A 17,518-nucleotide genomic window follows, 5' to 3' on the forward strand; every position below is an offset into this window, starting at 1 on the left:
TTGGCCTGGGAAGGAAGGGGGTATAAGTGCCCTGTAGGCAAGTGGTTAAACAGAAATTACTTACAGTATATAATACAAATTTATAAAGGAAATTAAAAAAAATGAAAAATGGAAACAAAATGAAACAAAGAGCATATACAGTATTTGTTTTCAGGCACCATAAGTAGAGATACAAATATTTTTAGTAATTTGTTCTGCTTGTATTCATTGGGTCAAGTTAATAGTAAAAAAAATGTGTAGATAGCTTTTTTTTTCCGGGTTTTAACTGTATCTTTTAAATTTAAAATATAAAAAATAATGCCCTCATGATTCTAAAAAAAAAAAATTGTTTTTGTCATGAAAAAGAAAAATGTAAAAACTTTACTGTGATGTGCAAAGCTGTCCTAAGGAAAACCTGTGAGCTTTGCTATGTTTGCGAGGATATACATTTTCCTCCAGTTAGGGGTTAACAACTGCTGCAAAGTAATATCAAAGGGAGCTGAGAGCCACATGTAAACTGAAACCCCAAATCATTCTTGTCCTGGCTTTGTCCTAGTGCTGTTAACATTCATCATATAGTTTAAGGACTAGATGCATGATGCAAAGCAGTTGTTTCTGGTAAGTATTGGGTGGTTGTGTCAGTGATGGATTAGAGATGAAATACTGGTGGGCATAAGGTTGACCTGTATGCCAGGGAAAATTTAAAATAAAACACATCCTCTATATCTCTGCAATGCATGCATATTTCCCCATGTTTATCCCTTTAAAGACCACAAAATTACAGAAAAATACTTGTTGATCTGCCAGAAATTCACTCCTGTTTGTGTGCTGACAGCACACAGTATTTGGTGGTGTCAGCCCTGCCCAGTTGTGTTTTGTATACTAGCCAGACCTACTTACTTCCCTCACCTCTACAAGACAGACACTAGTTATTCTATAGCTCAAGATAACTAGGAGGGCTGATTAAGACACATTGCAATAGTACAGGAAGTATGCACAGGAAACTGGACAGTTTAAATGGTATTGTTAAACAGGCCGAAAGAGAACAAATAGAGAACTTAAAGTGTTAATAAAACCCAGGAACCTGCATTCACTCTATCTGGTCTCCCACAGTACACACAACCTGGAAGTGCAATTATTTTAGTAAATAGAAACTGCTAAATACCTTTTTTCATCAACAGTATATAGTCTTGTGACCATCAGTGTCCAGCCAAGCACTGGTTAATCATTCTCTTCTGACTGATCTATGAGGCTGCATGACCCCAACCCTTTGGACAGTACTGATTGGCCCTGTGCGGCTAAAAAAAACAAAACAAAAAACAATTGGTAACCTGATTAAATTTGACTTCCTTTTTAGTTTTTCAACCACACTGGGAAATAAAATATGTTCTATCCCTACCTATCCTCAGTCAGTGTTGATGGGGGAATCTGCTATTTGCGCTATTGAGTTCTGGACATGGGAAACCTTCCCTGCCGGCTGAACACAATGATCACTGTCTCATCGCGAGACCTCACTGTAGACATAGAGCTGGAGGAAGACTCCACTGGAGCCTAGCGTTGTACCTGCAATCAACTGACCACAATTGCAATGCTTTTGCAGGTTCATTTACATTGACATAATAAATGCACATTTTTAGCTGCAGATTTATAGCACATGCATTTTCTTTTCTTTTACAAAGGGTGGACTTTTATTTAATGTTTACTGAAGATGAAAAGTTGTGATGGTTATACACTCATTGATCTTTATGAAGATTTGAAATTCTGATTATTTTTTTTTTATTTGGGGTTAACTGTAATATCCAGTCTACTGTAGCAATGGTTTACATACAATTAACCAGGTCTGATATAAACGTTGGTGACATCTTGTGAGCTTTAAACGTGTTTTTCCTGTTTTTGTTTTTTTTAGATATACCACTCTCTCATACAGAGCTCCTGAAATGATCAACCTTTATGGGGGAAAGAAGATTACCACAAAGGCAGATATCTGGGTAAGCCATAGCTCCTATTAATATAGATGAAGACCATTTGTTGCAATGACAGATCTGTAACTGCATCTACCAAGTCATGCTATTTTTATCATGACATTCACATTCCAGTGATTTATTCCATTTCTGCTTTTAACTTCAACTATGTCCTTTTTGCAAACCTCGTTCATTCTGACAAGGAACACACTTAGGGTTTCATATACTCTGAGACATTGGTGACCACTTAGTCTTATCTTATGACAGTACTCGAAAATAGGATTGTTGTCACACAAAGGAACAGCAGAATCAAAACAAAAACAATCTGAAACTGCAAAGATGTCATATGATATTTGCAGGCGGATTTCTCAACCGAGTAAAGCAAAACAAAATGAAGTAGGTCTGTCAGCAGCCTTTTCACTGAAAGTAATATTGTATGTACCCAGTGAGAGCAATTTCAGGGCTACAAAGCTGCTTGAATAGTTAGAGAAAAGCTGATTTGGGGCTAAGAGCAGTATTTATACAGAGAGAATAAAATGGATCTCATCTTACAACTAGTCACGTGGTTGTATGACCGAAAATTGCCTTGTTTGTTAATTAAGAAATAAAAAGACCTGGCCACCAATTTAAAACAATTGCAGGTAAAAGCATATTAAATACTTACAGCATTTTCTTTTCTGTAAACTATTTTTTAAATTGTTTTTCAGTGTGCCTCTTAAATTGCAAGTGAATTGACACTTCTGTAGATTCACACAGTTCCTTCCTCCTTGCATGTCATAGCCCTCTCCTAATCCAGAAGTGTCTCTTTGCTGGCTGTGCTGGCCCAGCTCATCTGCTCCTCCTTTATGTAGTTGTTGGAAGTGAAGCAAAGAGAAATACTATAGAGTTTCACTTGAGTTGAGTTTGTTGGGACTGCTGTATTGGAGAGCTGTATTGCTGTAGAGAGATTTCCTTGCATTTTCTTTCTTTTTGCTGCAAGGCTTTCTTTTTAAAATATGGCCTTTTGTTTCATTGGAGTAGTATTTTGGGGTTTTCACATATTTAAAGAGGGGGCAGATATTGTTTTTTTTTATTTTGTTGAGGACTTTACTTGAGTTATTATTTAAGAATATTATTTTGTAAAGATGTTTTATTTTCAGATATATAGAGAGATGTGTAGAAAGATACCAAGCAGTGATTGACATCCTCTGGATCCAATAGCTGTGCAGGTAGGGTGGCAAGCGCCCCTTACCTGGAAATGCAAAATAGTGTATATTTACGAGATTTTTGCCCAGCACAGCCGCCCTGTAGCAGTACATCTGCTATGGGGCAGCAGTAAGAGGTTAAATATGCTGCTGTATTTGCATATAAATGAAACGTGATTTGCATATACCTTAACAGTATATTGACAAACTGTATGGCAGCTAGCCTCATGCTGTGATCCCTAGACACAGACACAGACAGGTTGGGGCAACTGTGTGAAATTCAGGACTGTCCCAGCAATTAAGTATGCTGTGAATGTCCACCCTATAGACAGAACACACTGAGCCCAGACACCATCCGAGAGAAGCAGCAGTTCCTGTTCCATTCCCCTGCAAAAATGTTTAATTGCTTCAAAGTGTGTAGTCTAGGTTTGTTTGTGAGTTTGGGCACACAGTCTTCCTCTGTATTCTTCACTAACAATAAATAATAGACAGCACTCCACACAGCTAACTTTTCAGGTTTCATATATTTATGAAAGGAAGCATCCTATAAAGACATAATAAGTTGTTAGGTCTTAGGTCTACCAACAGTTCCTCTCTCTGGACAACTCTCATCTACAAGCATCATATACATTTCATTAGAACAGGGAGGAGATCCAGGCTAAAAGTAGCATCAATGCACATGGATAGATACATCTGTATCCTGCACCTAGCACATGCACATTACTCCACTGGTGGCATTGATACAAGGGGATGCCCTCACAGTACACATGGCTTTTCAGGCAATTTTTTTAAAGAATACATTTTTCATAAACATTTTCTGTGAGATACAAATCGAAGGCACTTGCAAAGTAATTGTACAAGGGGTATCAAAGCCTGTCATACCCTCTGCACTCTTCTCCTGCACATACTTCTCTCTCTCATATTCATAGCACTTTCCTCCTGCACATACTGCCACCTGTCATACCCTCTGCACTCTTCTCCTGCACATACTTCTCTCTCTCATATTCATAGCACTTTCCTTCTGCACATACTGCCACCTGTCATACCCTCTGCAGTCTTCTCCTGCACATACTTCTCTCTCTCATACTTATAGCACTTTCCTCCTGCACATACTGCCACCTGTCCTACCCTCTGCACCCTTTTCCTGCACATACTTCTCTGTCTCATACTCATAGCACTTTCCTCCTGCACATACTGCCACTTGTCATACCCTCTGCCTCCCCCTTGCCCACATATACTGCCTGCTGCCATACCCTTAACACCCTTCACCTGCACATGCTGCCCACTAAGATACTTCTTTCTTTTGGTTATGTTACCAACCTTTCCCACTTCAGAACAGGTACACTTTTATTAGTATTTATAAAGCAGTGAATCGGTCATTCATCAGGCATTCACTGCAGGTGAATAAATCACTGTAATCTAAAAATGCTTCAGGAAATTACACCTATTTTGACTGTCACACACAGAAATTAACATGATTCTTTTATTATAGCAGCTTTGGAAAAGTCTGTTTCAAAAGTCCGTTTTTAGTTTTCCAGTATTGGTTACTGCAAATTGATGTAAGGTCTGATAGTATTTGGTCAACCTTGCAGGCTAGTGTAATAATGCAGTGCATTTAAAAGAAAGAAAATTAAGATACTGCAACAAGAACAGAATACTTATATGCAAAGCTTCACACAGCTGTGCACTCTCCACGTTTTATTTTATTTCTTCCTAGAAGTGAGGTATACTGAAATCAAGCCTATTTGGATTTTCGCAATGTGTTTTTTGCCATACATGGTAAATGCTATATTTGGTACTGTGGTAGCCTGGCACGGCTTCTTTGTACAGCTGGACCAAATCCTATTAAGACCATTAAGTTTCCAAACAAAGGCTGGTTACATGTGGCCTTGCAAAATGATCATAAAATATATGAAGCAGCTGCTTTATTCCATATTTCAGTTGGATGTGCTTTTTTCTTTTTTTTTTTTACTCGGCCTACAGATTCTCATAACACAATATCCTGCTTCTTCATTACACTGGAGTTTTTTCCATAACGGATTTTATGGTATATATAACTGAAAGAGATCCTTTTGAAACCACAACAAAGAGTTTTCTTACTAAACACTTTTTGCTGTATCTTCTGGGTTTTTGGCTGCAAATCATGAAAATAACCTGTAATTTAACCTATCACATACAGCTTTATCAAAATCTTCTGTTTTTGCAATTTCTGGTTTATATACTTTAAGTTTACTATTTTTCACTTGTCTGACAATAAGGACTCTAAACTATGTACAGGTGAAACTCGAAGAATTAGAATATCGTGCAAAAGTTAATTTATTTCAGTAATGCAACTTAAAAGGTGAAACTAATATATGAGATAGACTCATTACATGTAAAGCAAGATAGTTCAAGCCGTGATTTGTCATAATCGTGACGATTATGGCTTACAGCTCATGAAAACCCCAAATCCACAATCTCAGAAAATTAGAATATTGTGAAAAGGTGCAATATTCTAGGCTCCAAGTGTCCCACTCTAATCAGCTAATTAAGCAATAACACCTGCAAAGGGTTTCTGAGCCTTTAAATGGTCTCTCAGTCTGGTTCAGTAGGAATCACAATCATGGGAAAGACTGCTGACCTGACAGTTGTGCAGAAAACCATCATTGACACCCTCCATAAGGAGGGAAAGCCTCAAAATGTAATTGCAAAAGAAGTTGGATGTTCCCAAAGTGCTATATCAAAGCACATTAATATAAAGTTATGTGGAAGGGAAAAGTGTAGAAGAAAAAGGTGCACAAGTAGCAGGGATGACAGCAGCCTGGAGAGGATTGTCAGGAAAAGGCCATTCAAAAGTGTTGGGGACTTTCACAAGGAGTGGACTGAGGCTGGAGTCAGTGCATCAAGAGCCACCACACACAGACGGATCCTGGACATGGGCTTCAAATGTCGTATTCCTCTTGTCAAGCCACTCCTGAACAACAAACAACGTCAGAAGCGTCTTACCTGGGCTAAAGAAAAACAGACCTGGTCTGTTGCTCAGTGGTCCAAAGTCCTCTTTTCTGATGAGAGCAACGTTTGCATCTCATTTGGAAACCAAGGACCCAGAGTATGAAGGAAGAATGGAGAGGCACACACTGCAAGATGCTTGAAGTCCAGTGTGAAGTATCCACAGTCTGTGTTAATTTGGGGAGCCATGTCATCTGCTGGTGTTGGTGCACTCTGCTTCATTAAGTCCAGGGTCAATGCAGCCATCTACCAGGAGATTTTGGAGCACTTCATGCTTCCTTCCGCAGACGAGCTTTATGGGGATGCTCACTTAATTTTCCAGCAGGACTTGGCACCTGCCCACACTGCCAAAAGCACTAAAACCTGGTTCAATGACCGTGGGATTACTGTGCTTGATTGGCCAGCAAACTCGCCTGACCTGAATCCCATAGAGAATCTATGGGGCATTGCCAAGAGAAAGATGAGAGACATGAGACCGAACAATGCAGAAGAGCTGAAGGCCGCTATTGAAGCATCCTGGTCTTCCATAACACCTCAGCAGTGCCACAGGCGGATAGCTTCCATGCCATGTCGCATTGAGGCAGTAATTGCTGCAAAAGTATTGAGTATATATGCATGCTTATACTTTTCAGAGGTCCGATTGTTCTATGTACAATCCTTGTTTTATTGATTGCATGTAATATTCTAATTTTCTGAGATTGTGGATTTGGGGTTTTCATGAGCTGTAAGCCATAATCATCACAATTATGACAAATGACGGCTTGAACTATCTTGCTTTGCATGTAATGAGTCTATCTCATATATTAGTTTCACCTTTTAAGTTGAATTACTGAAATAAATGAACTTTTGCACGATATTCTAATTTTTCGAGTTTCACCTGTATGTCTGGTCAGCCTTGTCTCATAAGACAGTCAGAATTAAACAAGCCTTCTAGGAACTTATGTTTGTCAAAGTCAAATGCAGAACCAGTGGGTTCAAAACTGCAAGGATGGTGTTTTCTATTATCAGGTACAAAAATGTCCAAAATGTCTGTCTTTGAATTCGTTAACATAATTTAAAGCCCAGCTCTGGGAAAATGTAATGTAAGATTATCCTTTGCAGTGGGGCTGCATCTGGTCTGCAAACGTTAACAAAACATTTTGTCTATGGGAGAGGGGAAACAATTTTACTTACTTCATCCTCCACTCCATCAGTAGAAGGCGCTCCCCCATGCTCTGACTGTAGACTGTCCCTTGGCTTCATCATGACCAATACAGGGCTAGATTGTGGGGGAGAATAAGCTGCGCGGAGGATTTGGTTAGTGGTGCAGCCCTTTTTAGGCTTCTTTACTTAAGTCATTCTTGTTATGCAATGGTAAGGCACACCCTTCAATACCGGTCTGCTATGCTGCACCCATGAAAGAAAAGAAAGCATGGAACTTTTTGTAGCACATCCAGTACACCAAGTACAACTGGAATATGTGTGGAGATCTAGAAATATTGGCTCTGTTGCTTGAAACGAAGCTTGGATATACCAAGTACTTGCATAGGCAAATGGGACAGCCAATACGAAAGTTGCATTACATTACAAAGAAATTGGCACTACGCAAGAATTTAGCTCCAGGACAGAAAAACATAGCACATGAACCACTTGCATCCTTTTCACATAAAAATCAGAACTGATAAAAAGTTTTGTGATAGCAATGAACAAGGAAGGTGAAGGATTTCAATATTTGAGACATGTTTCCAAAGAAAAACTGATGATAAGATTAACCTTCAGGTGATTGAACAAAGATTGAAGGAACATTTCCCTTCACAATCCCTCCCACTCCCAGTTAGCCTCAGTTTTTTGCCAGTATCCTTAGGTGATGGACATTTTCTCTTGCCTCCAGTGAGAGAATCTTACCTTCTTAGTATGGAGTTTTTTCACTCTGTGATGATGATATTCCACCACAAGATGAATCTTCTTTCAAGATTCCTGCTACACCAAAGAAGCCACTGCATCTTCTGCAGCTTCCAGATCGGTTGACTCCTTGATAAAGCCTTGGGGGACTGCCAGATGGAAGAAGCAGGGCTGGACTGTAATGCTCCTGTAGGTGCTTCGCTTGGCACATAGTGCAACACATGGAGTTAACTGCAGGTGCTTTACAAGTCCGGGGCCATGGTCTAAGCCCTGTCCCTGAAAATCCTTGTGGGGTATGCCCATCAAGGCGGAAGAAACCATACATGCATCTCTCTACTTTTATATGTGAAAAGGCTTAAAGTGTATACAAACTTGAATAATGAACTTCTCTTATTTTTCCCCTTTGGTCTGTTATATCAGTGAAAGTGTTTTGTTGTATCTGCTTGAGAAGTGCAAAAAAAACCTGTTCATCATGTCAGAAATTCAGCATTCGTGAAAAAATATAGAGCAGCGCTATCCGACCCCCAACTCAAGTAATTAACCTCTCTTATAAATACACCGTGCTAATAACAATCATACCATAAATGGCATCTTAAATATTTAAGAAAAATATATAACTTGAAAAGAATTCTGTAACTTGAAACCAGCATTGCCTATGTTCAGTATAAACTTGCTGTATTATCTCAGGGAGAATAATTGGCTCTTATAAATACTTCACTTTGAAATACAGACTGAGTAGCCTTTATGTTGTGGAGTTGGGAGAGAAGGTAGGTCTGAGTAATTCTGGTAAAACTCGGCAGGGCTAACAACACTCAGTGCACAAAAAGTTTAAGTGTTGGCCCACATCAAAATTTGGCAGCTGAGTGTATCTCTGGCAGATCAATAGGTATTTTTCTGATATTGCAGGATGTTTTAAATAATATTTTTTACTAACATACATGTTAACATCTAACCAAAAAAAAAAAAAAAACTTAAATACAGTACAGACTGTAGCTATTGGATATACAGTTCTTGTAGATGGAAAGTTGCATTACACTGTGCTTTTTGTTTCCAGGCTCTCGGCTGTTTATTATACAAACTATGTTTTTTCACACTTCCATTTGGAGAAAGCCAGGTTGCCATCTGTGATGGAAGCTTCACCATCCCTGACAACTCTCGATGTAATCACAGATTGCATTGTTTAATTAGTAAGTACCAGTTTTGACAAATATCAAATGTATAGCAAAAAGTAAAATATAAACAGAATTCCACGCAACAGTTACTATTTTTTATCTGCTTGTGAATAGTGAAAAAAAAATCAATAATAGTATAATGTGCTGTACTTAATAACTTAATGATATGTGATCAAATTCAAGACATTACAGTAATAAAATAAAACATAACCTACATCAAAGTGATAGGTCAGTGCATCAAATTTGATTTGGGTCACCCTTTCTTGAAAAGCAGCATCAATGTGTTCACCAGCCTGTGGTGAAAAACAGTGTTCAGTTCACTCAGTCCAACAAATCTTCCAAAATAAATGAGGAACTGGGCTCTCGAAGCAGGAAGCCTCCACCGAACCCCCCTCCTCAAGGGTATCTGCTCACCTTCAATGCAGACCTTCTCAACAAAGGTCAGATATGTGTGTTCAGAATTCAGGTATCAGAAGTTCTCCAAACCACACGTAAGGTTAGCATCGTATATCAAGCAACCAGTCCAGCCCAAGGAAATTAATCCTACATATCTGCTCAAAGGACATCCATAGTGTACTCCATATAAATTGTATTCAATAAAATAAATGCAATAAAACTCACATCAAAAAAAGTAGACGTTGGTAATGACATTAAAAGTTGCAGATGTTGGTAATAAAACATGATGGGCGGAGTTTGGTGTTCTAAGGAGATGGTATAGCCATGACTGTGAAGAGTGGCCTACACTTTGAATGCGTGTCATCCATTTCATTAACAATATAGTGTTATATAGTTTGTAAGATTGAATAAAGACACCAGTCCATCCAGTTCAACTCGTGTGTTTGTCAATACCATTTCTCACTGATTGTGGAAGGGAGTTCCACATCCTTCCCACTTTAACAGTAAAGAACCCCCTATACAGTATAAGGTTGAACTGCTTTTTTCCCCCATTTGCCACGTGTCTTTTTACGCTCCCTGAAACTGAATAGTTTGTTCCTTATGCTAGAAAAAATTGCTGTACTTATCGACTCTGAAGCTGCTCCTATCTGGTTCCAGTAGCATCTTCTGTGTAGAGAGAGAAAGCTGACAACGGCTGGGAAATGAATAGGAGATGACGTCACCCCAAGACTTAATATGGGGTATCCCTTGTCGGATGCTTCAACTTTACACAGAGACTGCCACTGACAGCTCAGCCTGGGAGCGGCTTTAGATTAGGTAAGTATAGCAATCTTTCCTTTCACAGGGTTAGATAAATGAGGCTTAGAATAGGGCATTGAATAGGTTTTGGCTGAACTTCCACTTTAAAGCTGAACTTTTGACAAACTGCTAAACACACAGGTGAAATACATATAAGGGAGGTGCTTTAAAAAAATAGATTTTGTTTTTTGTTTATCCAGGTCTGATATTTTGTAGCTCCTCATAGTACAGCCAATGTGACAAACCACTTACAGTTGAGGAATATCCAGCCCATCTACTGAATTAACAATGAAAAAGCAGAATGCTGATAAGATCATCTCTATGCTCTCTTTTTTTTCCCTCCAGTCAGCATGTTTCTTGTCAACACATTTGCATGCAGCACAGATAAATGACTACAAGCCCTGCTCCTCTCTCTCCCAGCCTGTGTGCTGCTGTATAAGGGTTTGCAAGGGACTGATACAAAGATAAATTTAGGTTCTTGCATTAAAAATTATAATTTTTTAAATTTATTGGTAAATACCTAGCTTATTTGTATATTTTATATCTGCCTGGCGTTTAGGTTTAAAGTAGCAAATACCATCTTTTTTTATAGGAACACATACAGTTGTATTCAAAGTAATAGCAGTGTGTTGAAAAAAGTGAATAAAGCTCAAAATCCTTCTAATAGCTTTTATTTCCATACACACAAATGCATTGGGAACACTACACATTCTATTCCAAATCAAAACATGAAGAAAAATATATCAAATTTGTGGTGTTCCTCTAAAAAACAATTGAAGAAACGTGAATATTAGACTGTTCAAAAAAATAGCAGTGTTTGTATTCTTCTTTACAAACTCAAACATTCACTATATAAACTGAAAAATGTTTGAAGATTTTGCTTTCCTTTGAATCACTTAATGAATATTTAGCTGTATAAGCACTGTTTCTGAGAACTGCTGTACATCTGTGTTGCATGGAGTCAACCAACGTCTGGCACCTGTGAAAAGGTATTCCAGCCCAGGATGATTGGACTACATTCCACAGTTCTTCTCCATTTCTTGGTTTTGCCTCAGAAACTGCATTTCTGATGTCACCCCACAAGTTTTCTATTGGATTAAGATCCGGGGATTGGGCTGGCCACTCCATAATGTCAATCTTGTTGGTCTGGAACCAAGATGTTGCCCGTTTACTGGTGTGTTTGGGGTCGTTGTCTTGTTGGAACACCCATTTAAAGGGCATTTCCTCTTCAGCATAAGGCAACATGATCTCTTCAAGTATTCTGATGTATTCAAATTGATCCATGATCCCTGGTATGCGATAAATAGGCCCAACACCGTAGTATGAGAAACATCCCCATATCATGATGCTTGCGCAACCATGCTTCACTGTCTTCACAGTGTACTCTGGCTTGAATTCTGTGTTTGGGGGTCGTCTGACAAACTGTCTCTGGCCACTAGACCCAAAAAGAACAATCTTACTTTCATCAGTCCACAAAATGTTGCACCATTTCTCTTTAGGCCAGTCAATGTGCTCTTTGGCAAATTGTAACCTCTTCAGCACATGTCTTTTTTTTGAACAGTGGGACTTTGCAGGGGCTTCTTGCAGATAGCTTGGCTTCACATAGGCGTCTTCTAATTGTAACAGTACTCACAGGTAACTTTACACCTTCTTTGATCTTCCTGGAGCTGATTGTTGGCTGAGTCCTTGCCATTTTGGCTATTCTTCTATCCATTCGAATGGTAGTTTTTCGCTTTCTTCCACATCTTTCAGGTTTTTGTTGCCATCTTAAAGCATTTGCAATCATTTTAGCTGAGCAGCCTATCATTTTATGCACTTCTTTATATATTTTCCCCTCTCCAATCAACTTTTTAATCAAGGTACGCTGTTCTTCTGAACAATGTCTGGAACGACCCATTTTCCTCAGAATTTCAGAGAGAAATGCACTGTAACCAGCATGTACAACATTTGCTGCCATCCTTCCTTAAATAAGGGCAATAATTGCCACCTGTTTTTCAAAGAATGAATGACCTCACTAATAGAACTCCACACTGCTATTATTTTGAACATGCCCCTTTCAATTAGTGATTCAATTACACAGAATCAGCAGCATGCATGTCATGACTGTTGGGTCTGTTGGATTTCTAATACTCTACTACACCTGCTAGTAAATTATTTGCTATGTAGAAATATCATTTCTACCAAAAACAGTGATTGATCAGGTTAGTGATGTCTGACTGCTATTATTTTTAACACAACTGTACATGTGTTGGTTTAACACATATTTAAAACCAACACATATATGTGTTGGTTTAATGCAGTGATTTTGCATTTTATTTCATATAATTCATGTTTATCGGGATTAATATACTTTTCTTTACTCATTTAATAATTTATAATGCTATTTGTAACTGTGCTAGTCAGGGTAAGCACTGGCACCATTTCCATTTGTGTATTGCCAGAGGTCTGCATGTTTATCCCATGTGGAAATTCTTCCAATCCTTGAATAATATATGCTACCAGTAAATGTTTAGAAGCAATACAAAGTTAGACATGCATTGCTTGAGCCGTAAAATAAACTGAATTTAAGCCCTAGTTCTTGTCTGAAAGACATTTAAATACATTGCACAAATGTACCATTTACACAGAAAATTAACTTCTGAGATCATTATCACATTCCATTTTGTGAAATAATCCAAGACTGGATTTGCATTAGATTTGCCTGAAATATGTAGCCTTTACATTTGGTATTAATGTTGACCTTTCTACTGTGTTAACTTTTGTTTCAGGGTATATGTTGGAACCTGATCAGGAACGAAGACCTGACATCTACCAAGTGTCATACCTTGCCTTTATTCTGGCCAAGAGAGACTGTCCAGTACCTAATGTATATGTGAGTATTGTATACAAAGTCATAGTTTTTCTAAATATTTCTAACAGACCAAGCATGCAAATATGTTAAACAGTATACATAAATGAGACACCTTTTGGAGAATGGAAAGCCGAGACCGTACTCTTGCAATTCTTTTCAATAATACTTTGGTAGAAATATGGATTGCCTCAATTTCTCCATATTTAAATAAATATACTTTTCAATACCACTCTTCAGATTGTACTCTTATAAAATGACATACAGTAATATGTGTTTATTAATGAGAGGAATGGACTTATAATGACCCAAAACAGAAACGCATACAAGGTGGTTTCAAAAAGTTTCGAGACTACTTTTGTAAATCGCCAACAGATGGCAGCACAAGGCTGCACACACAGTCACAGGGAGCACTGCCCTTCATGTGCCAAAAGATATTGTCCTGTGTACACCAGGAGCTGTGCAGCTGGTGCTATTCTGACCATGTGCGTTACCACATCTGCTTTTTCATCATGGACAGCAAGTTAGAACAAAGACCAAACATGAAATTCTGCGTGAAATTGGGCACATCTGCCACAGAGACGTTTGACATGATTTGGCAAGTTTACGCCGATGTTGCTTGAGGCATTTTGAGTTGCACACGTGCTGCAAGAGCGGAAGAGCAATACTGGAAGACGATGAGAGATCAACAAGACCTTCAACAAGCTCAACCCCTGAAAATGCCCTCTTGCGAAGATAATTATGCAGGTCAAAGGATGCCATTTTGATAACATTTTGGAGATCCAGCGATTTGCCCAGTTCCACGTAGAGTTTCACATTTGCTCTAACTTTCTGTCCATGATGAAATAGCAGATGTGGTAATGCACATGGTCAGACCAGCAGCAGTTTCACAGCTCCCGATGTACACAGGACGATGTCTTTTGGCACACTGATTTATGAAGGTCGGTGCTCCCTGTGAATCTGCGTGATACCATCTCGTATGCACACCTTAGTGTATATGTCTTCCTTCTACGGGATTTAAAACTTAAAGCCTAATTCAAAATGGCTATATCCTATCTGGAGAACCCTCATGTTTAACATAGTCACTGACAATGATTAAGCCATTTTGAATGGGTGTTTTAGTTTTAATATCCCCAAAAGGTAAGAAATGTGTTGCATGTATACATTTTCCTTTGAGCCAAGGTAATTTAAATTTTTTTTAAATATGTTTTAGAAGTTATATATAAAAGTTTCATATATATGTTGTATATAGATACAAGCAAATAATAACTCACATTTACTAATGCTTTTACTTCTATTTTTATACTGATGTCAACATTTTAGCCTCTTTGTTATTTTGACTTCTATTTTTTCCATTAGTTAGCTTGTCCTGTAGAGTGAAAAAAAACGTGTTCCAGGTTATGTTCCTAGCAATGCAAAGGGTACAAACTAGAATTTTGGTCTCTGCCTCCACCCTGCTTTATGTCAAATTCACCATCCGCCCCACAAAGCTAGTGGATTTCTGTGCTGCTATCTAGCCAACTATTTCAGGGAGTTATTGCCCCTGTCCCAGAAGTGGAAAGATTTCAGGGGTTCTGAAATCAATTCACTGTTCCCAAAGTAAAAGGAGGCCATCATATCAACATTATTTGCATTTTGCTGTAGACACACAATATTACAAATTTGTTTTCCTTCCCTTTGATTTGTTCACAAAGGTGTTAGCACCTGCCCTAGCTCTATTTCACTTTCAGGATATAAACATCATTGAATATCTGTTCAATCCCGTGCTAAACGGAAACTAGGTCCAGTCACTCTCAGACTCGCAGAGATTCTGATGGATCCAAAAATAATCGCTGTAAACAAGCCATCGATTGGAGTATCTGGGCTTAGTCTTGGATATGGTCCTGTCCAAGGTCTTCCTCCCCCCTGGTATACATTTGGACTATGTGGTCCATGAGCCACCACGCTGTTTTCCTTTTCACAAGCTTTCAGGGCCTAATGCCCTTTCAAGGCAGTTCCCTTTGCCCAGTTTCACTTCAGGCCATTGCAATGCAACATTCTGGTAAAGTAGGAAAAGTTGACACAGGCTCTAGCTCACCCCTTACACTTGACCAGCAAATCAGGCTTGCCTGAGTGTGGTGGATTTCCAACTGAGCAATAGAACTGGGAAAATCTTTGCTCCCAATGGCCTGGAAGGTACTTAAGATGGACACCATTTTGGGGTGGAGTCCTGAATATTTTCGTAGTACAGGGGATTTGATGGTCAGAGGAAGCTTGACTTCCTATCAATATACTGGAACTCAGTGCACATTGGTTGTCATTTCAGTGCTTGACTTATAAGCTGACAGGTCACCTGGCCAGGATTCAGTAACACAGTACCATGACAGTGGCTTATTTCATTTATTGGGGGAAGCACCAGAAACCATGCAGCTCAAAGAGAATCAGACCTCAGAACTCTGTTTGGTCTTGATGGTGCACATGCCAGGCATGGAAAATGGTAGGCGGACTTCTTCAGCCATCAGTGTCTTGATCCCGGAGTATGATTTGTTCACTTGGAGGTGTTTCATGCTCCCTGTTGCAGGTAAGGGAACACCGGATGTGGACCTTTTGGACAAGTTTATTGCCAGGGCCAGGACTTAAGCGGATGTTCTGGTAACACAGAGGGATCATTTCTACCATATCCATGCCTTTCTTCCTCCAGACTCCTTCCATGTCTGCTTCGTAGAAATGAGATGGAGGGTATTCTGGTGATCATCATTGCGCCATACTGGCCCAGTAGGTCATGGAACTTGGACATACTTAGGCTCCTGGCATACTATCCATGGGCCCTCCTATATCATGCAGATTCTTTGTCCCAGAGGCCAATCCACCATCTTGCTTCCTGGTTGCTGGCTTTAAGAGCCCAGGTCTTGGGGACAGGATTCCAACATATTCAACATATTGGATTCAGTTATCCCTATCAGATTCAGTTATCCCTACTCATTTATTGGTAAGAAGTTGACTTCTCGCAAAGTTTACCACTGCACCTTTTACATGGTGCCAGGCTGGAAAATTACACCCTAGATAGTACTTTGTGTGACAAATCCTATCTTTTCTCTAATCCACAGGTGTCAAACTGGCAGCCCTCCAGCTGTTGCCAAACTACAAGTCCCATGAGGCATTGCAAGATTGACAGTTACAAGCATGACTCCCAAAGGCAGAGGCATGATGTTTCGCAACAGCTGGTGGACCGCCAGTTTGACACCCCTGCAAATCCAATTTGGATCAGCGTGTGGCTTTGTGTACTATCGACCCTAGCCATTATTTTCTAAAGACAGACTGCCTCACTTTCAGTGAACGCTTTTGTGTAGGTTGTTGCTGACGTTGCTCTGCTTGTACGCTTCCTGTGACACTTGTAACTAAACTGGTTTTGTCGGTATTTCCGAAACTGCCATTTGAACCTATTGAGGATATCCACCTGATTACTTTCACTCACAATGTTCCTTCCCCTCTGCTATTTCATCTGCAAGGTTACTCTCTGAACTTACAACCGTATCATGTAAGAACACTACTTAGTGTTAAACAGGGCTTAGGTTGTTCTGAGGTCCAAGGCCTCCTTTCTGCCCAGATGGTTTTTTCTTTCTGCCTCAAAGTAGAACTGTACTCAAAACTTTTTTTTTTAGTTTTGGATGTAAGGTTTATGTTTGTCCCATTGGGGAGATTTACCTTCACTTCCTGCCCCATAGCCAAAACAGGAAGTGCAAATTAAGGGAATATTTTGGGTGTCCCCAGTGGAAAATGTCCCTGCTATTACTTTTTTGGGGACAGCCCAAAATTTGGGATGTTCTTTTACTGTCAATGATAATGGTAAACTGATCAAATAGAGAGGGAGAAGCTCCCTAATGGGGGCAGTAAAACTGGTTCTAATCCCTCTCCACTCTAAATGTTTGTCTTTAGTTACACTGTACTTTAACCAATACATTATTATTTCCTCCTTTATGTCCTGCTCCAAAAAATTCCAGGAAAATGTCTCTCCACTTTCTGGATGTGGAATATGCAGTGCAAGCCCACCTCTCATCTATAGCGTCTTTTAGATAATCGGATTTTCTTTTTCGGGTTTTCCATAGGGGGCACCCTCCTCCTTGTTCTTCTTTTGCCAAATGGATCAGACAAGTCATCATTTAAGCCTATGGTCCAAAGGATAATGTTCCACCCTTTTCCTGTAAGGTGCACACTACCAGATCCGTTAATGCTTTATGGGACTGTTCAGCATCAGCCATCTGTTTTCAGATTTGTAAGGCTGCCATCTGGTCTCCTGTTTACACATTTGTTGAGTTTTACCAGATGAATGTT

General features: G+C 39.3%; 1 protein-coding gene across 2 annotated transcripts in view; it reads left to right on the plus strand.

Moving 5' to 3' along the window:
• Positions 1–17,518, plus strand: part of BMP2K (BMP2 inducible kinase) — a 231,130-nt gene that overhangs the window by 140,549 nt on the left and 73,063 nt on the right. For both annotated transcript variants that reach the window (XM_089675396.1, XM_089675406.1), the window contains exons 6-8: positions 1,886–1,967; positions 9,048–9,180; positions 13,128–13,231. In XM_089675396.1, coding sequence (XP_089531522.1) covers positions 1,886–1,967; positions 9,048–9,180; positions 13,128–13,231 — 319 coding nt within the window. The remainder of the gene's footprint in view (positions 1–1,885; positions 1,968–9,047; positions 9,181–13,127; positions 13,232–17,518) is intronic.

The sequence above is a fragment of the Staurois parvus genome, unplaced genomic scaffold (genome assembly GCF_062004578.1).
Source record: "Staurois parvus isolate SC_StPar_1 unplaced genomic scaffold, SC_StPar_1.0 ptg000013l, whole genome shotgun sequence".
Classification (NCBI taxonomy): Eukaryota; Metazoa; Chordata; class Amphibia; order Anura; family Ranidae; genus Staurois; species Staurois parvus.